The 27,707-nt window shown below is 50.4% G+C and overlaps 1 protein-coding gene across 2 annotated transcripts in view; it reads right to left on the bottom strand.

The window, feature by feature from the left end:
• The window catches only part of LOC138510879 (vomeronasal type-2 receptor 26-like), a 176,128-nt gene that overhangs the window by 53,827 nt on the left and 94,594 nt on the right, over window positions 1–27,707 (bottom strand). For both annotated transcript variants that reach the window (XM_069626533.1, XM_069626534.1), the window contains one exon: window positions 3,423–3,659. In XM_069626533.1, coding sequence (XP_069482634.1) covers window positions 3,423–3,563 — 141 coding nt within the window. In that variant the 5' untranslated portion in view covers window positions 3,564–3,659. The remainder of the gene's footprint in view (window positions 1–3,422; window positions 3,660–27,707) is intronic.

The raw sequence follows: 27,707 nt of genomic DNA, 5'->3' as shown, positions 1-27,707 counted from the left end.
TTATCCTCGCCACTCCTTCTCGCCAATACACAAACATATGCACCTTATAATTCCTGATAAAATATCAGATAATGTTAAACCCAGGACTGAAGTCCTTAAAAAAAGAAAACTATGACGTACGCAATGGCAGGTGACATGACAAGAAATGAATGTATCCTAATGTGAAATATGCACATTGCATATAGAAAGTCGCCAAAAGAAATGATGTCCCTGTATTGTTGCTGGCTAAGCATAAAAGGTGAGCAGCTTTCATGTCTAAGAATATGTAAGAAAACATGCCATAAATAACATATTACAGTGTAAGATATTTTACAGCTGTGTGATAGCAATTTGTCTGGTCTTGTGGCTAAGTGTCTGGTTAAATTCTATTAATTTTTGCAAACTGAAGTCTATATTTGCCTTTCTGAGTTCTTGTTACATTGTATTAAAATGAGAACGAGAAAGTATTCGGCAAGAGCAGAATAGCAAGAAACTATTAGGCCGGAGCCGAATAGCTTTTTTTCAGCCGGAATTCGGCCGAATACGTACTCGAAGCCGAAGTTTGGTACACCCCTACTATATACAAAGATCTAGTAATTCAAGAACGCCGGGCCTGGATGGCCTGTACACTGCTATGTTCAAGGCCAATCAGAAGGCTTGGCCCAGTATTCTTAATAACATTTTTTCCAGAGTGTTAAAGAACACTTCTATCGCAGATCAGGGAGGCAATCTATTGTGTTCCCTATTTTTATAAAAGGCGTCTGTTCCCTTACGACCAACTATAGACCAATTGCATTGTTAGATTCACCTGGGAAAAATGTTGCCAAGTTCATCTAAGAGATTTTAACAAGTGGACGACATGAGTACAAAAGCGTGATCCCTGTCAGACAGGATTTGTAGCCGGGCTTGGAACTGCGATTAATTAAATGTCCATTACAGCTATAAAAACACACTCGTACTCCAACAAGCAGCCGTTCTATTTAGCATTTGTAGACTTCCGCGCAGCATTTGACTCCATTTCCAAGGAATTATTAATGGAGAAATTACACAAGGCACACTGTCCCTCAACCATAGGTGCTCTTATTGAGTCAGTGCATACAAACACTTGGATAGAGGTAGGATTGACACTAGATGGCATTCTTTCTTCGCCTATTCCCACATTTCGAGGCTTGAAGCAGTGGTGCTTCCTTGCTTCAGCCCTCTTTAACTATTTTAAGTCTATTTTGCGGGAATCATTTCAAAAAATTATAACGGACGCCCCAAAGATGAAATTAAAGCAGTTACCAGCATTATTACATGCAGACAATCTGGTTTTGTTATCTAAAACCCCCAAGGGATCCAGAGGCTACTTGATGCCCTGGCTGCCTATGTGGAGAAGAATCATCTTTCAATCAATTTGGACAAAACCAAGATCATACGTAGGGTGAAGAAGGGTCAAAAATCATACTTGCCAAATATGGTACATTTTCTGTGACTCCAGCTGTAGCTTATTATAATCAGAAGGTGGTTCTATATGGAGATGAGACAAAGAGGATTTTTCCTGAGCTCTGTCCGGCGAGAAATGGAAGGGAAATACTGGAATTGTGTTTTAAATCTTCCCCAATGCCTTCCAATGGCCTTCCTTAGATATGAGCTGTGTTTAATCACCATGCACAGAACATATCTACGCAGTCTCTGTGCCCTTGTTATGATATGTATTCTGGCGCCTAAGTCAGCCATGTTACTTAGTACATTATCAACTTATGTGTTCTACTCAGAGCATACTTTCATGACTAAGCAGAAGATGGCAGTTATCAAAACAATGGCAGATGCGGACATATCTTTAGATCTTTGTTGAAAAATCTGACCAGGGCCCACTTGAAATTGTTCCAAACTGCCTGGATTGTCACACGTGAGCAATGCCAGACCTATAGAGGCTTCAGGAACAATCCCTTTCTTGATAACACATTTCGCCTTAATGGAGATGTATCTGATGAAACACCCATCACCTGTGCATATATCTGCTTTTTGCTTTTACGAATGAGATTTAATTTCTGGCTCATTCAGGACGTCCTAGCAAGACGGAAAACTATCAGTAAAAAAGATAATATCTGTCGGTACTGCAAACATTCGAAACTGGTTGAGACTCTGCAGCATTTACTCTTGAAGTACCCCATGCTAAACCAGAAACTATTGTTTTACCTGTATAAGCACTTCCAGTCCCTTGGAATTGTTACGCCATATATTCTCTGGCAGATAATTTTTTCTACTGGTTACACCTCTGTAAGGATGGCTGTGGTTGGCTTTCTACAGGCCTTAAAGCTGAAGTAAGAGTTCAGAGAACTCACTCATTATGGACTCGTAGTAATACATACAGTTGGATCTAAACTATAAATGTAAGAGTTATTTATGTAAATTAGTATTCAGGGATTAAGATGAATAAATTGATTCTTGCTTTAATGCGACAATGAAGAGCCACAACAGCAGCAAGCTGTGTCTTAAGCTTGTGGCTAAATTCAAAAAATGTCCCCATGATGAAGAAGTGTTTTGCTCTCGATAATATAAGAAAGGCACAACTTAAGGTGGATCAAGGAACAATTGTCTGAGAGCCTATCTTGTTACAGTTATGGAAACACTAACATCTGTAGTAAAAATTGATGGCCTACTGCAATCATGGGAGTGGAGGCTATGTTTTCTGGATTTAATTTTTGTGGGAATGTATTCTGGATTTAATTTGTGAACAGCCCATAATGTATGCATATTAGATAAAAAAGGAAAACCTATAAAACATTTTCTTAAATTATATAGAATTCAGAAATACTTCAAAATTAATGTTAAAGGTTTTCAAGGCGGAAAAATCCGAAAATGAACATGTGTGCGCCTTTACAATCTTCTGCATACGATCACAATGACAGAAAGGCCTCTTATATCCAATCTTTTCAATTTTATTTGCAAGGTGACACATTTAATCTGTTGAAATGTTTTCCTTATGCATTTTACATGACATAATGTGCATCTGGCTTTAGAGAAAACAGTGTCTCTTGAAACCTGAGACATTTCCTTCCAAATGCATACAGTTCACAGGTCATGTCAAGGGAGGGTTTATTAAAAAGCTTTGTGGAATGGCTCTTTTATGGACATTGAAGCCCTTGTATGATGAGGTGCTTCACTGCAGTATGCATTTTGGAAGCTTTTTGGGCCATATGGAATCAAAAGAGCTAAAATACTGACAGGAGAGAGGCAGAAATGTTTGCAATTCTGTAAACAAGCTGTGCAATTATGTGAACTGCAGTGAACTATCATTTAGGTATGGACGTCTTTTCAATAAATGAATTGGCTGTAGAACTCTTCATTGGCCTCCATGCTGTTCTTATTAAAGTTACAGGCCTGAACCATATAGCATACGTAAACCAGCATACAGGTCATAACACGCAGTTGTGCAAGATGCAACAGTTCACACTCACCTTGTTCATGCTGCCCCCCTCAGAGTGCCATAGGATGGAGCTGTCTTTGATGAAGAGTTGACGGTCTGGTGGAGCCATGGGGTCATAGCTTCCAACTTTAATGTTTGTGATGGATCCATTAGGAAAGTAAACCAAGTTCATAATATCATACTGAGCCGGAACCTCCCCTTTGGCATCAAATGATAACTCCTCTCCAGCAGGTGTCTTGCTGTGTAAATTCCGGAGGTACCTGTTAAGCTGATAAAAAGCAAATGGGAGTTCAAACTACATAAGTATCATCCAAGCCTGCTGTATGTTATATGCGATCACAGTATTTAACAATCGGGTATCATACATATAGCAAAAGACATCCATGCTTGAGCAGGTTAAAAGCATATGAGCCGATTTGCACTCTATAAAGGCTACTACTGCCCCTGATTGTTACTAGGCAGCCAGGAGCTACATTTGACTACTTCCTCCTTTTATGCAATGTCAACGTATTATGGACACACAAAGGAATGTTTTAAATCATGTTAATACTGTCGAATTTGAAAAACAAATGGTTTCTTTGTGTAATTGCTTTATTTTAAGTGGCATTATTTTTTTGCCCTTTCGGCATGCACTTTTAAATTACGAATGTAATCCATATCGTAAATGTTAGAGGAAGATGTCTGTATTCTCTTATGAGTAAAACATACCATCCAATCGTTCCAAGATGGGTGCCTTGCAAAACATGTCGAATGAGTGGCTCCCAGCAGGTAGACACTCTCTATGTGTAATCAGAGAGTTGTTTGGGGGTAAATTGCAGTCCATCATCTGTGTTGTTTGTAAACCTATGTGATCAAGCGGTCTGTGTACCGCGAAACACGTTGTTCTTTTTTGGTTCCCTTTCCTGATGCATTTATATTAATAAAGAAAACGCGCTGCCAGGAAATACCGAGGTGTTTTCTCCACTTATTTGCCGCAATGACATTGTTCTCCTGTTGCAGCTGCTCTCTGGAGTGCATTCCACTCGCTGCCTTTCCTTTGAAAAGCATTAATTTCATATATATATATATATATATATATATATATATATATATATATATATATATATTCAGTGAAAAAACGTTGTTAAAGGGACGTTATGGTTAAGTTGCGCTACTAAAAACCTATGAAATTCAGTGAAAAAACTTTGTTAAAGGGACGTTGTGGTTCCAAGTAAAAGCGAAAAACCCTTGAAATTCGCCAGTTATGGTAAGCTAAGCAACCATAACTCGCGCCACCACCGTGCACTGCTAAGACTAACACCCATGACATCAAAGATGACATCACAAATGTCATTGATGACATCACTGATGACATCACATGTCTGTCTCCCTCTTTTTTCCTTTACTGACATATCTAGGCCACATGGTTTTTTTCAGTAACAGTCAGGAACTAAAAATTGTAAACGTACTATATTTGTAGACTTATCCAATAAGTAAGTATTACAAATAATAACTCTGCGGACATGTTCGGAAAACAGCTCCACTACCCAAAAACTCTGGGGGGGTATGTTTAATTGTTATATGATAACATATGAACATTTTACAAATTCACAAACCAGCAAAAATACACATTATATATAGTAATACATAAGAAGTGTAACCCATATATGTAACACTAACCAATCATTTAAATACAATGGGCCTCATTACAACTCAGGCGTTAAGGATTAACGCCACTGTTAACCCTTAACGCCTGATTCTGATTTTAACGCCTGCTTTTAGCAGGCGTTAACATCCATGGCGCTAACCTGCCATGATGCTAATTACGCCGCCGTAATTTACGGCGGCGTAATTAGCGCCTTCCCCACTCCCATTATGCCCTATGGGGCAAAAATGGGAATGGGGAAGGGAAAATGGGAAATGGGGATTTACCGTCCCACTCACCTTGGAATGGGGTGGTAAATCCACCATCCACCATGGTGTAAACGGAGTTTACACCATGGTGGTAAAGTTGGTGCACTTAGCACCAAGGTTGTAATGAGGCCCAATATGTTCTAAAATGGAATATACCAAAAGAAGAAAGATAGGCTTCCAACATGATTACCCCACAGAAACTCCACAACCAAGAACAACAGCAGATCTAAAGACCACTCAGAACATACCTTACCTGAAATAGTAAGTGTACTGCATTTTACTCATATATTTGTAAACTTTCTGTATTAGATAAAAATAAAAAAAATGATATTATGTTTTTTTTCTCACAGAAATGTCTAGTACTCTGGAGTAGCTAGAGGAGCATTTCCCACATGAGGAGATGTCAGAAGATAGTGAATCTAATTGTAGACACTTTACAATATAAACCATTTTCTTATTATTATTTTATATACATTTAACATATATATATATATATATATATATATATATATATATATATATATATATATATATATATATATATATATATATATATTGTACAGAGCATACCAAAAAGTACTACAGAAAAAGCTGTTATGGATAAGACTCTTCACAGCATAGAAGAAACAATGGATCTACTGTTGGCAAATTTTAATAATTTAAAAAACTTTGTGGAAGATTATTTTAAACAAAAAACCACGTACCATTGTCCCACATGTACCTGTCCCCACTCACCATATCCCGGTCAATTATCCCCAAACCCTTTACATGAACCAAAACGTTTTGATGGGACTTCCATCCCTTCTTCACCCCATACAAATCCTGTTGAAACCCCTAATTCTCCTGTTTTTGTTTCAGTTTCTGCCTCACCTTCTCTGTCATAAATTAATCATACATGTTAAATAAAGTTAGATTTTTATATTGTGTTCTAATTCAAGCAATTTAGGTGTCCGTGGACAGCGCGGGTGTCCGGAATGTCCGTAAAGAAATGAAAATTGAGGTGTCCTGAAGTATTGTTCACAGGCAAGTTGAAACTGTTCTAAGAACACAAGCTGTCTCCTGAAATGTTCGTCAATGGACGAAATTGGGGTGTCCTGACGACGCTATCGTATTGTTCCTTGGCAAAATGAAAGTGTTCTTAGAACATATTATGTGTCCTGAAATGTTCGTAAATAAACAAAATAGGGGTGTCCTTAGAACACTATACCTCTCCGTAATGTTTGTATGCAAGTTGAAACTGTCATAGGAACACACGCGGTGTCCTGAATTGTTCATAAATAAACAAAATAGGGGCATCCTGAGAACGGTATGCCTGTCGGTTTTTTCGTAGGCAGGTTGAAATTGTTCTAAGAACACACCATGTGTCCTATAATGTTTGTAAATAAAATGAAATAGGGGTGTCCTTAGAACACTATACCTCTCCGTAATGTTTGCCTGCAAGTTGAAACTGTTCTAAGAACACACGCGGTGTCCTGAAATGTTCGTAAATAAACAAAATAGGGTTTTCCTGAGGACGCTATGCCTGTCCGTATTGTTCGCAACCAAATTGAAACTGTTCTAAGAACACATGTGGTGTCCTGAAATGTGCGTAAATAAACAAAATGGGGTGTTCTGAGGACGCTATGTCTGTCTGTATTGTTCGCAAGCAAGTTGAAACTGTTCTAAGAACAAACACCTGTCCATAACTGTCCGTCTGACGTGTGACGCACTTTTAATTACTTCAGGACCCGAACAGTGTCCGCAAACAACTGTCGGTGCATCTGGTGTCCTGCCGACACCCGGTCCCTTCGCGGCACTGTCCATGTCCACGAACAATTTTTAAAAGTACATTTTCAAGTAATACACAATATTTTTCAATAAAAACTCACCATTGCACAAGTCCCACATACTAATCCTGAGTTTCTACATACTTTTTGAAACTTTTTGAACCTTGTTTTGTATTCAATCTGTCCGTGGACAGCGCGCATGTCTGCGAACCGCGTACCAGCACCCCTATAAAAGACCACGCCCTAGAGCTTATTCTCATTGTGTTTCTGGCTATCCTACAGAGCACAGCAAATTTTATTGCCAACTGCATATTTACATCGTGAACCTGATGGCATCCATGGCTGCACTGCTGCCACCTGGTGCTGCATCTGCCTCAGCACCACCCCCACCCGTTCCACCACCACCACCTCCCAAGGGCCTGAAGAGGGGAACAGGAGTGAGGATGCAGAGGAGGAAGAAGAGGATGACGAGGATGAGGTAGTTGAACTCCCTACTACCCGCACTCGACATGAGTCTTGGGTGTGGCGGTTATTTACCATTCATGGGAATGGTCCTAAGACTGGTGCGAACCAAGTCACCTGCAACAAGTGCAAAATGGTACTCAGTCGCAGGAGGCTTGGTTCGTACAGCTTTGGGACCACTACCATGAAGCGACACCTAAAGTAATTCCACACTGGGGCCATTGCGTACCTTGCGAGGAGCGTAGCAGGTTGACTTCCTCTACTTCATCCTCCCTTTCTGATCCTGTCACCACAAGGAACACTACTGTGGGACAGCGTATTCCTCAAGCTGCCTCACAGGCCATACACAATGCTTATGACCCTTACCTTTCGAGGGTCACAGTTGTGTGTATGTATGTAGAGCACAAGAAGATCTGCTCACTATCCAAATAAAACCCACTCTACATCTTCCTCTCTCAGCTTGCCCTTTCTTATCCCGCGGACATCGAAAATTTTGTGGTGCTGCCCTATCATAATCATTGCAATTTTCTCTGGGAGGAAGTGGTGGCTCTAAAAAGAGCCTTTTGTGGGTGTTTGTGTTTGAAAAATTAGAAATACTCAACACCTACTACAAAATGGATGCTGTAATTCTAAAAAAGGTTGCAATACATTTTGTACATTTCTCAGAAAAATCTGATTGCCAGCATAAGTAAGATGGACTCCATCTCTGCGAAAAATGTATGTGCTACGAAACATAATATTTTCATTGTGAAAAGAGGACATGCCAAAATCTCTTAGGAAGGCACAAACAGTCTTATTGACATTGCGCCTTGCTTTCTCCATTTGTGGACCAAATGAAGAAGAACAAAGCCACATTTGTTTCTGTGCAATCTGTGAAAAAAATACTTGAGGATTTGGAAACATGTCCATGTCCTTCCCAAGTCCTTCTTTCATTGCAAATTGCAAAGAAATTCCAGACACATGTCCTGAACTGTTCCCTCCACAATGAATTATAATTATATATGGATGTTGCTCTGTCTCCAAAGCAGCACAGAGAGGTAGCAAGTCCAATTCCACATACTCCATGCTAGCGTACTTCCACATGTGGGAATCCAAAATCTACAGCTACTCCACAGCTTTCGGCATGCACCTTCAACCAATGTATCCACGAGTCTCCCAAAATCCAAACAATCTGTTTTCTGAAATACACAGCCATAGCTATCTGTTCTTCTCTCAGCAAAAAGAGTATCTAAGAAACTCTCTCCTGGCACAACACACCCACTAAACTTTCCTGACCAATCCCTTTCTCTGCTCATTCTCATTTGCATGGCCCCCCAACCCAAAATCCCCGGATGTAAAACCTGATGTCCGCTGACTACCGCCATGTCCGCGGACATATTGTAACATGGACAGCCCTTCTACCATTTCCACTTCACTCTATGTGCCATTCCCTCATTGGATGTAGCTAAGAAGTCACCTGACCATCCACCAATCACCTAGAAGATCTCTACATCTAACTGCATCATCATAGATCAGCACTGCAAATGTACTGTTAATCTCTCTGAGTACAAGTGTCATTTCATCGGAAAGCACCTTCTACAAGAAATACTGTACAAGTCTGCAAGATTTCTACTTGCAGCTCCATGCATATCCATATGCATGAACACAAACTACAGGTATGCATATTTTCTGTAAAGTACATGTACAATTCTTCTAGTTTCATATAAACAGATTAACTGACTTTTAGTTTCTATAATCTGTAAATTGAATTTACTGTCTTTTTTTCCATCTTCTAAAATCAACTGTCACTTACAAATCTTTATACTATTTAATTTCTTTTTACACACACATATTCAAAACATGTTGAACTAACATATTTTAAATAAAATATATAGAGTGCATAAAGTCAAACAAAATTGCATGCACACACTAGATTCAAATCTCAAACAACAATACTTGTACAATAACATAAACATTTATTTATTTATTCACTTACTTATATTTATATAGCGCAAGCAGCCCATGACATTGAGGCACTGTTACTTTCAAGAGCGTAGTTACAGGAATAATGGTATTCAGTGGTACATTATGAAGTCCACAAGGCATAGTAAAGATATTTTGTTTGCTAGTTAGTCTTGCAATACAGTTTATTCATTAAGAACATATGATATGCATTCAACTGGTGCGACATAGCTTATGTGAATAAGATAGTTTTCATGGTTTTGGGGAAAGCGCTGAGGATGTCAATTAAAAAAATTAATGTCTAAATTAAAAACAGTGCTATATACAAACAAAATTACTAATTTGTTTCCTTTACAATTGCAGTGAAGACCATTCTCCTGAAAAGGAGCAGCCGGATTTGAAGTACAAAGAACAACTAAGAAGAAACTTGCTCATTTTAGAAAACAAGCAAGTGGAATACCACCATAATATTTGTATTATTACTCAAACACACTGTAAGGTTAAGTCATGCTATTTCTGTGCCTAAAAATAGAGATTGTGCACCATTCTGTCCAAAAATCCCCATTTCTTAAACTGCGATTACATCCAGAATGGCCCACAAATTCCTATTTTTTGACACACAAATGACCCAACTCAGCCGCTAGAATGGTGATATTATAGAACAAACAACTGTTTTAATTGTATAGCATTATATTTACTATTTATACGTCTCCACACCACTAGCTTACTTTTTTCTGTCATCTGAACCCCAGTTTAGTAAGCACATAATTTAAAGAATAACCATCCCTACTAGTTGTAGTTGCCCAATGAACAATCACACACCATTACTTACATCTTTATCATCTTACTCAAACACTCAAGCACACAGCACACACACATTGCAGAACACCCCAACCCATACCTTCTTTATTTTTTTCAACAGATCCTAACGAATGCCTACCAAAAATCAAGTCCGTAGAAAGCAACACAGAAGTAGAGCAAATGAAAATAAAAGTGTCCAACATAAGCATCCATCTCTAGAAGAATTTGTAAAATAGTTCAAACAAAACATCTAATACAGTCATTTAGTGAAACAAAAGAGCTTTCAAGTACAGAAAATTTGCCTCCTCTATCAAAATGTAAAACGAACCACAAAACAATTAACACAAAACCAGCTATCACTACAGATAAAACTGCTTCTATAAATCTTGATATAGTGCAAAGTAAGCATACCAAAAAAAGTTTTTTAGCCACAATGTTCTGCCACAGACTCCTGCAAAATCTTATAAAAACAGGAGAGAAACCAGGTTCAGCCCTTAAAACCTAAGTTATTTATTTTAGTGTTAAACAAAATGAAACCACTAACAAAACTAATGACTAAATTACAAAAAATACTTCTCAATAAACGAAATGACAACAGAAAATACTTCTTAAATATCTGCAGAGGTGAATGGAGTCACACTAAAATCACAGAACCATACTTTAATGAAGAAGCATACAAACAAAAACAAACAAATACAATTGCCATACATAGCAGTGGTCGAGGTTATGAAAAAGTTAATAATACCATAATGGAACAAGAAAATACTGCTTACAAAAATATGCCCTGAAAACTTATTATTACCTCTCCATTCACGTCAATGTGTAACATTCCCCAAAAAAATGTCAAGTCTTTACGCCAATTCCTCAATCAATATGTGAAAGGCAAAGACAAAATCAAAATTAAACTACTGCAAAATATGGATACCTGTCCAGTGCACAAGTACACAGGACTACAAGGACAATCATTGGCTTGCATTACAGGACCTACTTGCAAAACTACCTTCCATGATATCAAAAGGATATCAACACAACATTCAACTATAAGAAATCTAGTCTATAAACTGTACTATGCTAAAAGTCCTGCTTTAGCACTAGCCAATTTAAATAGCATTCTTCTACATGGTACAGCAAAAGACTTACTTGAAGAAATCGACTATATCCAGAAAAAATATTTTGGCAGTGAAAGCCACTTACAGAATGAAATAGCGTTAAAGCAAATTAACAACAATTCTATGCATGGCAACCTTTTACTACACACATACAAAAAAGAAATACTAACATTTAAAAGTACATCAGCTGAAGTACCAAACCATGTGTGTGTATGTTGCCACAAAACTTTTTATAAAAGTAACACAAAAACTGTAGACCTATCATACAAAATAGAAGACAATGAAGATTCTAACAGGGTAATTCATAGAATTTCGCAGAAAAGTGTCGCAATCGGCTGGCGCAGAGTGTCCGCGTGCGATTGACTGCGCCAGGCACGTGCGATAAAACCGATTTCCGCGCACAGCGTATTCATGGATTTCATGCTCCCAAACCAGCCGTGGCGCAGAGTATCGCAGCGACCCTGCAGCAGCGCCAGTAACGCCCCCAAGAACGCCCTCGCGCAAGGAAAAGCCAGCAAAATCGCTAAATCATCGCAAAGGGCTGCGCTAACCCTGGACCAGTTTACAGGGCAGCCAAACAAGGAACGCAAAGCGGGTAACGTGCATATCAGGGGTACACGTGAAGTCATACACGCGATTAGCCAGGGTAAGTGTATTACAGGGGTACACGTGAAGTCATACACGCGATTAGCCAGGGTACGTGTATTACAGGGGTACGCGGGAAGTTTAACACGCGATTGGCCAGGGTACGTGTATTACAGGGGTACGCGGGAAGTTTAACACGCGATTGGCCAGGGTACGTGTATTACAGGGGTACGCGGGAAGTTTAACACGCGATTAGCCAGGGTAAGTGTATTACAGGGGTACACGTGAAGTCATACACGCGATTAGCCAGGGTACGTGTATTACAGGGGTACGCGGGAAGTTTAACACGCGATTGGCCAGGGTACGTGTATTACAGGGGTACGCGGGAAGTTTAACACGCGATTAGCCAGTGTAAGTGTATTACAGGGGTACACGTGAAGTCATACACGCGATTAGCCAGGGTACGTGTATTACAGGGGTACGCGGGAAGTTTAACATGCGATTGGCCAGGGTACGTGTATTACAGGGGTAGGCGGGAAGTTTAACACGCGATTAGCCAGGGTAAGTGTATTACAGGGGTACGCGGGAAGTTTAACACGCGATTAGCCAGGGTACGTGTATTACAGGGGTACGCGGGAAGTTTAACACGCGATTGGCCAGGGTACGTGTATTACAGGGGTACGCGGGAAGTTTAACACGCGATTGGCCAGGGTACGTGTATTACAGGGGTACGCGTGAAGTTATACACGCGATTAGCCAGGGTACGTGTATTACAGGGGTACGCAGGAAGTTTAACACGCGATTGGCCAGGGTACGTGTATTACAGGGGTACGCGGGAAGTTCAACACGCGATTGGCCAGGGTACGTGTATTACAGGGGTACGCGGGAAGTTTCACATGCGATTTGGCCAGGTACGTGTATTACAGGGGTGCGTGGGAATTATCACACGCGATTTGGCTTGGTACGTGTATTACAGGGGTGTGCGGGAATTATCACACGCAATTAGGCTGGGTGGGTCCTCACAGGTGTTCCCTGTACACCCTCCACAGCCCCTGCAGGCAGCCCACAAAACAGGGGACTACCCTGCACACCTGCTCATGTCCCCCTGCACCCCCACCCCCCAGCAGTGCAGGGGCACCCTCCACCAGGCCCCCACTCATGTCTCCCACCACCCCCACCCCCCAGCAGTGCAGGGGCAGCCTCCACCAGGCCCCCACTCATGACCCTATCACCCCACCCCCCCGCCACCAGGGTCACCCTCCACCAGGCCCCCACTCATGTCTCCGACCACCCCCACCCCCCAGCCACCAGGGTCACCCTCCACCAGGCCCCCACTCATGTCTCCCACCACCCCCACCCCCCAGCAGTGCAGGGGCACCCTCCACCAGGCCCCCACTCATGTCTCCCACCACCCCCACCCCCCAGCAGTGCAGGGGCAGCCTCCACCAGGCCCCCACTCATGTCCCCTATCACCCCACCCCCCCGCCACCAGGGTCACCCTCCACCAGGCCCCCACTCATGTCTCCCACCACCCCCACCCCCCAGCAGTGCAGGGGCAGCCTCCACCAGGCCCTCACTCATGTCTCCCACCACCCCCACCCCCCAGCAGTGCAGGGGCAGCCTCCACCAGGCCCCCACTCATGTCCCCTATCACCCCCACCCCCCCGCCACCAGGGGCATCCTCCACCAGGCCCCCACTCATGTCTCCCACCACCCCCACCCCCCAGCAGTGCAGGGGCAGCCTCCATCAGGCCCCCACTCATGTCTCCCACCACCCCCACCCCCCAGCCACCAGGGGCACCCTCCACCAGGCCCCCACTCATGTCTCCCAACACCCCCACCCCCCAGCAGTGCAGGGGCACCCTCCACCAGGCCCCCACTCTTGTCTCCCACCACCCCCACCCCCCAGCAGTGCAGGGGCAGCCTCCACCAGGCCCCCACTCTTGTCTCCCACCACCCCCACCCCCCAGCAGTGCAGGGGCAGCCTCCACCAGGCCCCCACTCATGTCTCCCACCACCCCCACCCCCCAGCAGTGCAGGGGCAGCCTCCACCAGGCCCCCACTCATGTCCCCTATCACCCCCACCCCCCCGCCACCAGGGGCACCCTCCACCAGGCCCTCACTCATGTCTCCCACCACCCCCACCCCCCAGCAGTGCAGGGGCACCCTCCACCAGGCCCCCACTCATGTCTCCCACCACCCCCACCCCCCAGCACTGTGGGGCACCTGCCAGCAGGCCCCCACCCATGTCCAACTCATGTCTCCCACCACCCCCACCCCCCAGCACTGTGGGGCACCTGCCAGTAGGCCCCCACCCATGTCCAACTCATGTCTCCCACCACCCCCACCCCCCAGCCACCAGGGTCACCCTCCACCAGGGCCCCACTCATGTCTCCCACCACCCCCACCCCCCAGCAGTGCAGGGGCACCCTCCACCAGGCCCCCACTCATGTCCCCTATCACCCCACCCCCCCGCCACCAGGGTCACCCTCCACCAGGCCCCCACTCATGTCTCCCACCACCCCCACCCCCCAGCAGTGCAGGGGCACCCTCCACCAGGCCCCCACTCATGTCTCCCACCACCCCCACCCCCCAGCCACCAGGGTCACCCTCCACCAGGCCCCCACTCATGTCTCCCACCACCCCCACCCCCCAGCAGTGCAGGGGCACCCTCCACCAGGCCCCCACTCATGTCTCCCACCACCCCCACCCCCCAGCAGTGCAGGGGCAGCCTCCACCAGGCCCCCACTCATGTCCCCTATCACCCCACCCCCCCGCCACCAGGGTCACCCTCCACCAGGCCCCCACTCATGTCTCCCACCACCCCCACCCACCAGCAGTGCAGGGGCAGCCTCCACCAGGCCCCCACTCATGTCTCCCACCACCCCCACCCCCCAGCAGTGCAGGGGCAGCCTCCACCAGGCCCCCACTCATGTCCACTATCACCCCCACCCCCCCGCCACCAGGGGCACCCTCCACCAGGCCCCCACTCATGTCTCCCACCACCCCCACCCCCCAGCAGTTCAGGGGCAGCCTCCACCAGGCCCCCACTCATGTCTCCCACCACCCCCACCCCCCAGCCACCAGGGGCACCCTCCACCAGGCCCCCACTCATGTCTCCCAACACCCCCACCCCCCAGCAGTGCAGGGGCACCCTCCACCAGGCCCCCACTCTTGTCTCCCACCACCCCCACCCCCCAGCAGTGCAGGGGCAGCCTCCACCAGGCCCCCACTCATGTCTCCCACCACCCCCACCCCCCAGCAGTGCAGGGGCAGCCTCCACCAGGCCCCCACTCATGTCCCCTATCACCCCCACCCCCCAGCAGTGCAGGGGCACCCTCCACCAGGCCCCCACTCATGTCTCCCACCACCCCCACCCCCCAGCACTGTGGGGCACCTGCCAGCAGGCCCCCACCCATGTCCAACTCATGTCTCCCACCACCCCCACCCCCCAGCACTGTGGGGCACCTGCCAGTAGGCCCCCACCCATGTCCAACTCATGTCTCCCACCACCCCCACCCCCCAGCCACCAGGGTCACCCTCCACCAGGGCCCCACTCATGTCTCCCACCACCCCCACCCCCCAGCAGTGCAGGGGCAGCCTCCACCAGGCCCCCACTCATGTCTCCCACCACCCCCACCCCCCAGCAGTGCAGGGGCACCCTCCACCAGGCCCCCACTCATGTCTCCCACCACCCCCACCCCCCAGCAGTGCAGGGGCAGCCTCCACCAGGCCCCCACTCATGTCCCCTATCACCCCCACCCCCCTGCCACCATGTGCAGCCCCCACCAGGTCCTCACAATGTGCGTAATGGTCAGCCTCCACAGCCAAAAAGCCCTACCAAGTAACCCATTCACCCACATGGAAATGGAAATCACATGTTACACCCCCAATGTTCATGAAGCAAATTAACCCATGTCCGTCACACACATATTTTCCAATTGAATGGGAAAACACACAACATGACATGCATGAAACCAATGAGATGAAACCACACAGTGAACAATGTAAAAAAAAATGTATTAAGAAAAAAAACGAATGCTAAAGAAAGAAAACTAACTACAATGTAAATGTGAAAAAAGAAGCTGCATGTCCGCATAAAAACACAAAACTAGAAAATCTAATCCAAAAACAAAAAATTTTGTCCAAAGTGAAATGTCAAAACTCTCCGTGCAACAAAGAACTATGTACAAAAATAACAAGGGTCCATCATCACAACAGAACTAAGGAAACCTCCTAAAAAACCTACCTAAATATCAACTATATACAAAAAGTGGAGCAGTGTCCGTCGACTCCAAATCATAAGAAAAAACAAAGGAAACCTAAAACTAAAGAACTATATACAAAGGCGGCGGGCAAGTCCAGCGGCTCACTCTGTGGTGTTCCGGGCCAGGGCATCATCGAACTCCTGTTCGATGTCCCGGAGGCGGTCCAGTTCCATGGCCCCGAGGGTCCGCAGGGACGACGCCGTGTCCTCCTCCAACCCCCTGCGGATTGCCTCGAGGCACTCGGCCCGCCTCAGGGCCCTCCGCATGGAGTTCTCCGCCCTGACCATTGTGAGCCGCGCCTCTTCCGCCCGCCGCCGCTCCGCACCTATGGCGTGGCCCAACCGCTGCCACACGGAAGACACTCTCTGTCCTGGGTCCTCCTGCCCTCCGGCCGTTGCCTGCCCCTCCGATGTCGAAGGCCCCGAGCCTTCATGGCTCCCACCATCTTGCTGCTGCTGCTGCTCTGCCTCTGCCCGTGCACTGCCTCCTGCTGCCTGCACATCCTCCGCCGGCTGGGGTGCAGTTGTTGATGTGGCCACCCCTGCTGGACGTCCGACTCCCGACTGTGGCAGGGATGCCTCCTCCACCAGCCTGGCCGCACTGTCAGAGGCAGCTCCACAGGGCACCCAGGTGACTGATGGGTGGGAAGATGGCACAAAGGACGACTGGCGCGTAGGGGGTCCAGTTGAGGAGGGGGTCGGAACAAGCCCCATCAGACGGAGGAATCCGGTCTGGGTGACCTGTCCCAGCAGGCTGACGTGGTCAACGAGCCATTCGAGATGACGTGCAGTCTCTCCATGAAAAGACTGCAGGTCACCTCGCATGGCCCGTTGACACAACGCCACACCAGCCAGGACAGGCTCAACCCGGACCTGGATAGCCACGTCCGCAGGCAGAGGAAGGCCAGTTGACGTCAGCTCATCCCCTGCCTGAAAACGGGTCTGGACGTAGGCATCCCTGCTGGTGCAAGATGATGCAGGGACAGGATCGGGGACAGGATTGCACACAGGCACCTCCGCGGCCGCCTGTGCTGCCTCCTGTCCCTGGTCCTGGACTGCACCACTAGCACCAGTGGGATCCCCACCTCCAGACCCCGTCTCTGGTGCTTGCACGCCCTCCTCCTCCACCAGACCCCCCACCAACCTGGATGACTCTGTGCCATCTTCCCCTGTTGGGCCCTGTGGGGTCCCAGCTGCCCCTTCTGCTGCCGAGGAGTCCAACTGCAACCTCCGCCTCTTGGACCTCCCCCCGGCAGCTGCGGCCTGGGACGCGGCACCGGACTCCTCACTCCCCGACGAGATGACAACACGGGAGGGGAGCCGGGCCTTGCGTCTCCGGCTGGCGGTCGGATCCCCGCCGCTGTGCTCCACAGCACCTTCTCCGCCCTCTTCATCAGTTGACGCTGCAGACAGGGAGAAACAAAACACAGGCATCAGGGCACTGTACAATGGACACATACACGCATGACAGTTGCACATGAGTGGCATTGGCAAACCTCAGACATGTCATCACAATCCCCAACACACATGTCATTGCAACTGGCACACATGAGCCATACCACAGCCATATCGCAACTGCCACCACCATCCCTACACATACAACAGCATCAGCAGCCAAAGGGGAGCCATACATCACATGCAACACAGGAAGTGCACCACACATGTACACACACCACCACACTTGCATGCATGTCTACACCTCTGCCAAGTGTCGCACTGTTCAGACGGGCATCCATGTCACATCTGCCAATCAGGCTTCCACATACCGCTGTCACATGCATCCATGTAGCATCACTGTTGCACCTTTGACAAATACACACACATGCACATGTACACAGTGCTCATACATGCAGCCGAAAACAACATACATGCCTGAGATCACGGACATGTCTACTTACATACACATTCATCCAAACATGTGTGCACGCACAACTGCATTTGCCATGCAAGCCCACACACACAAGCACCATCCATGTCTCACACATTACAGCCCTCGCATGTGTCAGCCCCACGGCCCTGTACACCCCCACCCATACTCCACCCCATACAAACAGATGTGCAACCGGCACAATGGGGAATGATCACCACACGCCCTGCTCACAACCAGGATGCATGTACACTCACCGCTCGACTCCAGACGGCTCTGCTTCTCTAGGACCTGGACGTGGAGCGCTGGGGATATGCGTTCCAGGACCCCCATCTGTTCTTCCGACAAGTGGCCCCGGCGCCCCTTGGCATCCGCTGCCTTCAAGAGGCGCCGGGCCTTGTTCAGGGTCCTGGACCTGAAGTCCTCCCAGCGCTTCCTGACATGTTGTAAGTCCCGGACTGCCACCCCCTCCGCGTTGATGGCAGTCACGATGTCTGTCCAGATCCGAGTCCGTCCTTCCTTGTCGGCGCGGGAACTTCCAAAGAGGGCATCATACTGCCCCAGGACTTGCTCCACCAGGACACCAACTTCGGTGGCACTGAAGCTGGTGCCCCTCTGCCTCTCTGGCCGGGGGTTGTCAGTGGTCACAGATGGTGTTAGCCCCGACATGACAACCCCAGAGGCAGGAGTGGGTGGGCAACTGGGTCCTGGGGCTGGGCTGTGGAGCGATGGAATTCCAGTCGGGAGTCTTCTGTTCCAGCAGGGGTGGTCACAGCAACAGCACCCCTGGCTGATGTGCAGGCAGCAAATGGCAGTGCACGTGGGCAGCAGGCAGTCAGGCAGCAGCAGATAGCAGGTGGGAGCGTGCTCGGGGCTCTGGGGGGCAGTAATTCGGCCTTCTGGGCAGGAGCGTGGTCTCCCGTGTGCTCACGCGTGGCCAGCTTGGTACGGAGTGAATTGGCACGTGAAAATCCTGCACGTCAGCGTGAAAACCGAGGAAAGGCCCTAAGCGCGTAAGCGCGTCAGCACGCATACGCGATTCCATTGGACCAAAGGCCCTCAGCGCGTAAGCGCGTCTGTGACGTGACCCGCACGGGTGTTTCCCACACAGCACGTGATGACAGAGCACACGTGGAAAGACTGCACGTCAGAGTCTCATTGCGTGTGATTGGTGGAAATGGCCGTACACCGGGATACAGGTGCGCTGACGTACTTGCGTGTGTAAGTGTCCGCGCACACCTCATATACACGTACATAGGCCAATCGCGTGTACACGCACTTTTGTCCAATTACACGCGATGAGACTCTGACGTGCAGTCTTTCCACGTGTGCTCTGTCATCACGTGCAGTGTGGGAAACACCCGTGCGGGTCACGTCACAGACGCGCTTACGCGCTGAGGGCCTTTGGTCCAATGGAATCGCGTATGCGTGCTGACGCGCTTACGCGCTTAGGGCCTTTCCTCGGTTTTCACGCTGACGTGCAGGATTTTCACGTGCCAATTCACTCCGTACCAAGCTGGCCACGCGTGAGCACACGGGAGACCACGCTCCTGCCCAGAAGGCCGAATTACTGCCCCCCAGAGCCCCGAGCACGCTCCCACCTGCTATCTGCTGCTGCCTGACTGCCTGCTGCCCACGTGCACTGCCATTTGCTGCCTGCACATCAGCCAGGGGTGCTGTTGCTGTGACCACCCCTGCTGGAACAGAAGACTCCCGACTGGAATTCCATCGCTCCACAGCCCAGCCCCAGGACCCAGTTGCCCACCCACTCCTGCCTCTGGGGTTGTCATGTCGGGGCTAACACCATCTGTGACCACTGACAACCCCCGGCCAGAGAGGCAGAGGGGCACCAGCTTCAGTGCCACCGAAGTTGGTGTCCTGGTGGAGCAAGTCCTGGGGCAGTATGATGCCCTCTTTGGAAGTTCCCGCGCCGACAAGGAAGGACGGACTCGGATCTGGACAGACATCGTGACTGCCATCAACGCGGAGGGGGTGGCAGTCCGGGACTTACAACATGTCAGGAAGCGCTGGGAGGACTTCAGGTCCAGGACCCTGAACAAGGCCCGGCGCCTCTTGAAGGCTGCGGATGCCAAGGGGCGCCGGGGCCACTTGTCGGAAGAACAGATGGGGGTCCTGGAACGCATATCCCCAGCGCTCCACGTCCAGGTCCTAGAGAAGCAGAGCCGTCTGGAGTCGAGCGGTGAGTGTACATGCATCCTGGTTGTGAGCAGGGCGTGTGGTGATCATTCCCCATTGTGCCGGTTGCACATCTGTTTGTATGGGGTGGAGTATGGGTGGGGGTGTACAGGGCCGTGGGGCTGACACATGCGAGGGCTGTAATGTGTGAGACATGGATGGTGCTTGTGTGTGTGGGCTTGCATGGCAAATGCAGTTGTGCGTGCACACATGTTTGGATGAATGTGTATGTAAGTAGACATGTCCGTGATCTCAGGCATGTATGTTGTTTTCGGCTGCATGTATGAGCACTGTGTACATGTGCATGTGTGTGTATTTGTCAAAGGTGCAACAGTGATGCTACATGGATGCATGTGACAGCGGTATGTGGAAGCCTGATTGGCAGATGTGACATGGATGCCCGTCTGAACAGTGCGACACTTGGCAGAGGTGTAGACATGCATGCAAGTGTGGTGGTGTGTGTACATGTGTGGTGCACTTCCTGTGTTGCATGTGATGTATGGCTCCCCTTTGGCTGCTGATGCTGTTGTATGTGTAGGGATGGTGGTGGCAGTTGCGATATGGCTGTGGTATGGCTCATGTGTGCCAGTTGCAATGACATGTGTGTTGGGGATTGTGATGACATGTCTGAGGTTTGCCAATGCCACTCATGTGCAACTGTCATGCGTGTATGTGTCCATTGTACAGTGCCCTGATGCCTGTGTTTTGTTTCTCCCTGTCTGCAGCGTCAACTGATGAAGAGGGCGGAGAAGGTGCTGTGGAGCACAGCGGCGGGGATCCGACCGCCAGCCGGAGACGCAAGGCCCGGCTCCCCTCCCGTGTTGTCATCTCGTCGGGGAGTGAGGAGTCCGGTGCCGCGTCCCAGGCCGCAGCTGCCGGGGGGAGGTCCAAGAGGCGGAGGTTGCAGTTGGACTCCTCGGCAGCAGAAGGGGCAGCTGGGACCCCACAGGGCCCAACAGGGGAAGATGGCACAGAGTCATCCAGGTTGGTGGGGGGTTTGGTGGAGGAGGGGGCCGCGCAAGCACCAGAGACAGGGTCTGGAGGTGGGGATCCCACTGGTGCTAGTGGTGCAGTGCAGGACCAGGGACAGGAGGCAGCACAGGCAGCCGCGGAGGTGCCTGTGTGCAATCCTGTCCCCGATCCTGTCCCTGCATCATCTTGCACCAGCAGGGATGCCTACGTCCAGACCCGTTTTCAGGCAGGGGATGAGCTGACGTCAACTGGCCTTCCTCTGCCTGCGGACGTGGCCATCCAGGACCGGGTTGAGCCTGTCCTGGCTGGTGTGGCGTTGCGTCAACGGGCCATGCGAGGTGACCTGCAGTCTTTTCATGGAGAGACTGCACGTCATCTCGAATGGCTCGTTGACCACGTCAGCCTGCTGGGACAGGTCACCCAGGCCGGATTCCGCTGTCTGATGGGGCTTGCTCCGACCCCCTCCTCAACTGGACCCCCTACGCGCCAGTCGTCCTCTGTGCCATCTTCCCACCCATCAGTCACCTGGGTGCCCTGTGGAGCTGCCTCTGACAGTGCGGCCAGGCTGGTGGAGGAGGCATCCCTGCCACAGTCGGGAGTCGGACGTCCAGCAGGGGTGGCCACATCAACAGGTGCACCCCAGCCGGCGGAGGATGTGCAGGCAGCAGGAGGCAGTGCACGGGCAGAGGCAGAGCAGCAGCAGCAGCAAGATGGTGGGAGCCATGAAGGCTCGGGGCCTTCGACATCGGAGGGGCAGGCATCGGCCGGAGGGCAGGAGGACCCAGGACAGAGAGTGTCTTCCGTGTGGCAGCGGTTGGGCCACGCCATAGGTGCGGAGCGGCGGCGGGCGGAAGAGGCGCGGCTCACAATGGTCAGGGCGGAGAACTCCATGCGGAGGGCCCTGAGGCGGGCCGAGTGCCTCGAGGCAATCCGCAGGGGGTTGGAGGAGGACACGGCGTCGTCCCTGCGGACCCTCGGGGCCATGGAACTGGACCGCCTCCGGGACATCGAACAGGAGTTCGATGATGCCCTGGCCCGGAACACCACAGAGTGAGCCGCTGGACTTGCCCGCCGCCTTTGTATATAGTTCTTTAGTTTTAGGTTTCCTTTCGTTCTTATTATTATTTGGAGTCGACGGACACTGCTCCACTTTTTGTATATAGTTGATATTTAGGTAGGTTTTTTAGGAGGTTTCCTTAGTTCAGTTGTGATGATGGACCCTTGTTATTTTTGTACATAGTTCTTTGTTGCATGGAGAGTTTTTACATTTCACTTTGGACATAATTTTTTTGATTTGATTTTCTAGTTTTGTGTTTTTATGCGGACATGCAGCTTATTTTTTCACATTTAAATTGTAGTTAGTTTTCTTTCTTTGGCATTTGTATTTTTTTCAATACATTTTTTTTTCCATTGTTCACTGTGTGGTTTCATCTCCTTGGTTTCATGCATGTCATGTTGTGTGTTTTCCCATTCAATTTGAAAATATGTGTGTGACGGACATGGGTTCATTTGCTTCATGTACATTGGGGGTGTAACATGTGATTTCCATTTCCATGTGGGTGAATGGGTTACTTGGTAGGTCTTTTTGGCTGTGGAGGCTGACCATTACGCACATGATTGGGGATTGTGAGGACCTGGTGGGGGCTGCACATGGTGGCAGGGGGGTGGGGGTGCAGGGGGACATGAGTGGGGGCCTGGTGGAGGTTGAGCCTGCACTGCTGGGGGGTGGGGGTGGTGGGAGACATGAGTGGGGGCCTGGTGGAGGGTGACCCTGCACTGCTGGGGTGTGGGGGTGATGGGAGACATGAGTGGGGGCCTGGTGGAGGGTGACCCTGGTGGCTGGGGGGTGGGGGTGATAGGGGACATGAGTGGGGGCCTGGTGGAGGGTGACCCTGGTGGCTGGGGGGTGGGGGTGGTGGTAGACATGAGTGGGGGCCTGGTGGAGGGTGACCCTGCACTGCTGGGGTGTGGGGGTGGTGGGAGACATGAGTTGGACATGGGTGGGGGCCTGCTGGCAGGTGCCCCACAGTGCTGGGGGGTGGGGGTGGTGGGAGACATGAGTGGGGCCCTGGTGGAGGGTGACCCTGGTGGCTGGGGGGTGGGGGTGGTGGGAGACATGAGTTGGACATGGGTGGGGGCCTACTGGCAGGTGCCCCACAGTGCTGGGGGGTGGGGGTGGTGGGGGACATGAGTTGGACATGGGTGGGGGCCTGCTGGCAGGTGCCCCACAGTGCTGGGGGGTGGGGGTGGTGGGAGACATGAGTGGGGCCCTGGTGGAGGGTGACCCTGGTGGCTGGGGGGTGGGGGTGGTGGGAGACATGAGTTGGACATGGGTGGGGGCCTACTGGCAGGTGCCCCACAGTGCTGGGGGGTGGGGGTGGTGGGGGACATGAGTTGGACATGGGTGGGGGCCTGCTGGCAGGTGCCCCACAGTGCTGGGGGGTGGGGGTGGTGGGAGACATGAGTGGGGCCCTGGTGGAGGGTGCCCCTGCACTGCTGGGGGGTGGGGGTGGTGGGAGACATGAGTGGGGCCCTGGTGGAGGGTGACCCTGGTGGCTGGGGGGTGGGGGTGGTGGGAGACATGAGTTGGACATGGGTGGGGGCCTGCTGGCAGGTGCCCCACAGTGCTGGGGGGTGGGGGTGGTGGGAGACATGAGTGGGGCCCTGGTGGAGGGTGCCCCTGCACTGCTGGGGGGTGGGGGTGGTGGGAGACATGAGTGGGGCCCTGGTGGAGGGTGACCCTGGTGGCTGGGGGGTGGGGGTGGTGGGAGACATGAGTTGGACATGGGTGGGGGCCTACTGGCAGGTGCCCCACAGTGCTGGGGGGTGGGGGTGGTGGGAGACATGAGTGGGGCCCTGGTGGAGGGTGACCCTGGTGGCTGGGGGGTGGGGGTGGTGGGAGACATGAGTTGGACATGGGTGGGGGCCTGCTGGCAGGTGCCCCACAGTGCTGGGGGGTGGGGGTGGTGGGAGACATGAGTTGGACATGGGTGGGGGCCTACTGGCAGGTGCCCCACAGTGCTGGGGGGTGGGGGTGGTGGGGGACATGAGTTGGACATGGGTGGGGGACTGCTGGCATGTGCCCCACAGTGCTGGGGGGTGGGGGTGCAAGGGGACATGTGTTGGTGTTCATTAGTTCAAGGAGACATGTGCCTTTGCTGGGGGGCATGCCCATGTTGGGTGGGCTGCCTGCGGGACATGACCAGGGATGCAGGGTAGTCCCCTGTGGTGTGGGCTGCCTGCAGGGGCCGTGGAGGGTGTACAGGGTACACCTGGGAGGACCCACACTGTCAAATCACATGTGGGACTCCCCGGCACCCCTGAAATACACGTACCGTGCAGAAATCGCGTGTAAAACTTCCCGCGCACCCCTGAAATACACGCGCCCAGGCTATTCGCGTGTAAAACTTCCCGCGCACCCCTGAAATACACGCGCCCAGGCTATTCGCGTGTAAAACTTCCTGCGCACCCCTGAAATACACGCGCCCAGGCTATTCGCGTGTAAAACTTCCCGCGCACCCCTGAAATACACGCGCCCAGGCTATTCGCGTGTGGAACTTCCCGCGCACCCCTGAAATACACGGGCCCAGGCTATTCGCGTGTGGAACTCCCCGCGCACCCCTGAAATACACGGGCCCAGGCTATTCGCGTGTGGAACTTCCCGCGCACCCCTCAAATTCACGCGCCCAGGCTATTCGCGTGTGGAACTTCCCGCGAACCCCTGAAATACACGCACCCAGGCTATTCGCGTGTGGAACTTCCCGCGCACCCCTGAAATACACGCGCCCAGCCTATTCGCGTGTGGAACTTCCCGAGCACCCCTGAAATACACGCGCCCAGGCTATTCGCGTGTGGAACTTCCTGCGAACCCCTGAAATACACGCGCCCAGGCTATTCGCGTGTGGAACTTCCCGCGAACCCCTGTAATACACGTAGCCCGCTCCCCCAGGCCCGATCGCGTGAGGAACTTCCCGCGCACCCCTCAAATACACGCGCCCAGGCTATTCGCGTGTGAAACTTCACGCGAACCCCTGAAATACACGTAGCCCGCTCCCCCAGGCCCGATCGCGTGAGGAACTTCACGCGAACCCCTGTAATACACGTAGCCCGCTCCCCCAGGCCCGATCACGTGTGGAACTTCCCGCGCACCCCTGAAATTCACGCGCCCAGGCTATTCGCGTGTGGAACTTCCCGCGAACCCCTGAAATACACGCGCCCAGGCTATTCGCGTGTGGAACTTCCCGCGAACCCCTGTAATACACGTAGCCCGCTCCCCCAGGCCCGATCGCGTGAGGAACTTCCCGCGCACCCCTCAAATTCACGCGCCCAGGCTATTCGCGTGTGAAACTTCACGCGAACCCCTGAAATACACGTAGCCCGCTCCCCCAGGCCCGATCGCGTGAGGAACTTCCCGCGAACCCCTGTAATACACGTAGCCCGCTCCCCCAGGCCCGATCACGTGTGGAACTTCCCGCGCACCCCTCAAATTCACGCGCCCAGGCTATTCGCGTGTGAAACTTCACGCGAACCCCTGAAATACACGTAGCACGCTCCCCCAGGCCCGATCGCGTGAGGAACTTCACGCGAACCCCTGTAATACACGTAGCCCGCTCCCCCAGGCCCGATCGCGTGTGGAACTTCACGCGAACCCCTGTAATACACGTAGCCCGCTCCCCCAGGCCCGATCGCGTGTGGAACTTCACGCGAACCCCTGAAATACACGTAGCCCGCTCCCCCAGGCCCGATCGCGTGAGGAACTTCACGCGAACCCCTGTAATACACGTAGCCCGCTCCCCCAGGCCCGATCGCGTGAGGAACTTCACGCGAACCCCTGTAATACACGTAGCCCGCTCCCCCAGGCCCGATCGTGTGAATTACTTCACGCGAACCCCTGTGATGCACGTACCCTGCAAATCGCGTGTGACACTTCCCGCGCACCCCGGTATACATGCACACGTATTTTTTGTCAGCGGGTGTCCGTGTTTGTGGGTACCCCTTAGCACGTCATTTTTCCTGGAGGGCCACAGTATGGGACATTCATCATGGCAGTATATAGGTGCTATTTGTTGGCGCACCTTTTGGCGCACATTTCTTACAGCCGCAGAGACGCTACCGCCTCCTTTCTTGTGGCGGTCGTGTTTGTGCCTGTGCGCTGGTTTGAGCGTGCGCTTTTTTCCCCTATTCTATTCCATGAATACGTGTTGTAGGCGAGCGTGTGGGCGTTCCGCGCACTTGTGCCCTGTACTTCCCCCGTGACGCCCACGTTTTGGCAAGTTGTTCCCCATTCCGAGTGTTACGCCCGTGTTCCGCCTACTTTTATTGCGTGCGCCGCGCTATGTGCGAATTTCGCTGTGGCCTGTGCGATTTTAGCTGTGACCTGGCGCACGCTGTTAGATGGCCTGTGCGCCAACGTGCGCCAACGTGCGCCGCGCACTTTTTTTTCGCACATCCGCTGGTTTTCTCGCGCACGGCCTTCCATGAATCGACGTGCGCTGCTTTTCGTGCGATTTTCGCACGTTCACTGCGATTTTCGCTATTCCACTGCGAATCGCACGTTTTTGCCCACTTGCGCCGCGCTAATTATTCCATGAATCGGCCTGTAAATGTTTTGATTTAGCTCTCTACCTTATAGCAGAAAACAAATACGAAATAACTGATTCCTTAATACTTTGCAGTTACTGCACTACAAAACCTGGCAACAACCAAGCTCCTTCACATGCTATCACAAATAATGTGGAATTATATCCACTACCAAAACCCCTACAACAACTTAATTTATATGAGAGCATCATAATTCAAATAGTGCACCCATTTCAAGCAATAATACGCCTTCAACCAAAAACAGTAAAATTACCTCACTCTGAATTAGTGAAAGGTATTCGTGGAGAAGTAGTGTATTTACCATTAGATCTAAAAGAAAATGTGCACACTCTAGGAGTGCAACGTCCAATGGAGCAATCTTTAATTATCTTAGTAAATGGAGTACCTACAAAAGACAAACAAATATGACAACAGCTGGTAGATTTACAGAAAGTTAGACAAGCCTTGCAATATCTAAAAGAGAATAATGAACACTACAAAGAAATTAATATTGAAGAAAACTTGAAGGATAAACCTGAAATAATTCAAGAGACACAAGAACCTGGTAAATTTGAGCTCCTAGATCCTGCTACAATATCAAATACTTTAGACCATTATACAATTCATCCATTGCACTCTAATGACACCATAGAAGATGCACTAGAAACGTACCAAATGCGTCAAACAAAAGGATCACCAATCAGCATATGGGAAAAAAGTATAGAAGCACATGCGTTTCCTCTACTCTTTCCTACTGGCAAAGGAGGAAGGTACGATGATAGACCTATTCAAATAACAGCATCAGAATACCGCTCATAACTGATGTATTCTGAAGATCCCAGATTTAAACAAAATGTGGAATACATATTCCACCTAC

The sequence above is a fragment of the Ambystoma mexicanum genome, chromosome 6p (assembly GCF_040938575.1).
Source record: "Ambystoma mexicanum isolate Mex_15411 chromosome 6p, UKY_AmexF1_1, whole genome shotgun sequence".
Taxonomy (NCBI): domain Eukaryota; kingdom Metazoa; phylum Chordata; class Amphibia; order Caudata; family Ambystomatidae; genus Ambystoma; species Ambystoma mexicanum.
Note: the sequence above shows the minus strand (reverse complement) of the source record. Positions and strands in the feature narration are given on the sequence as shown.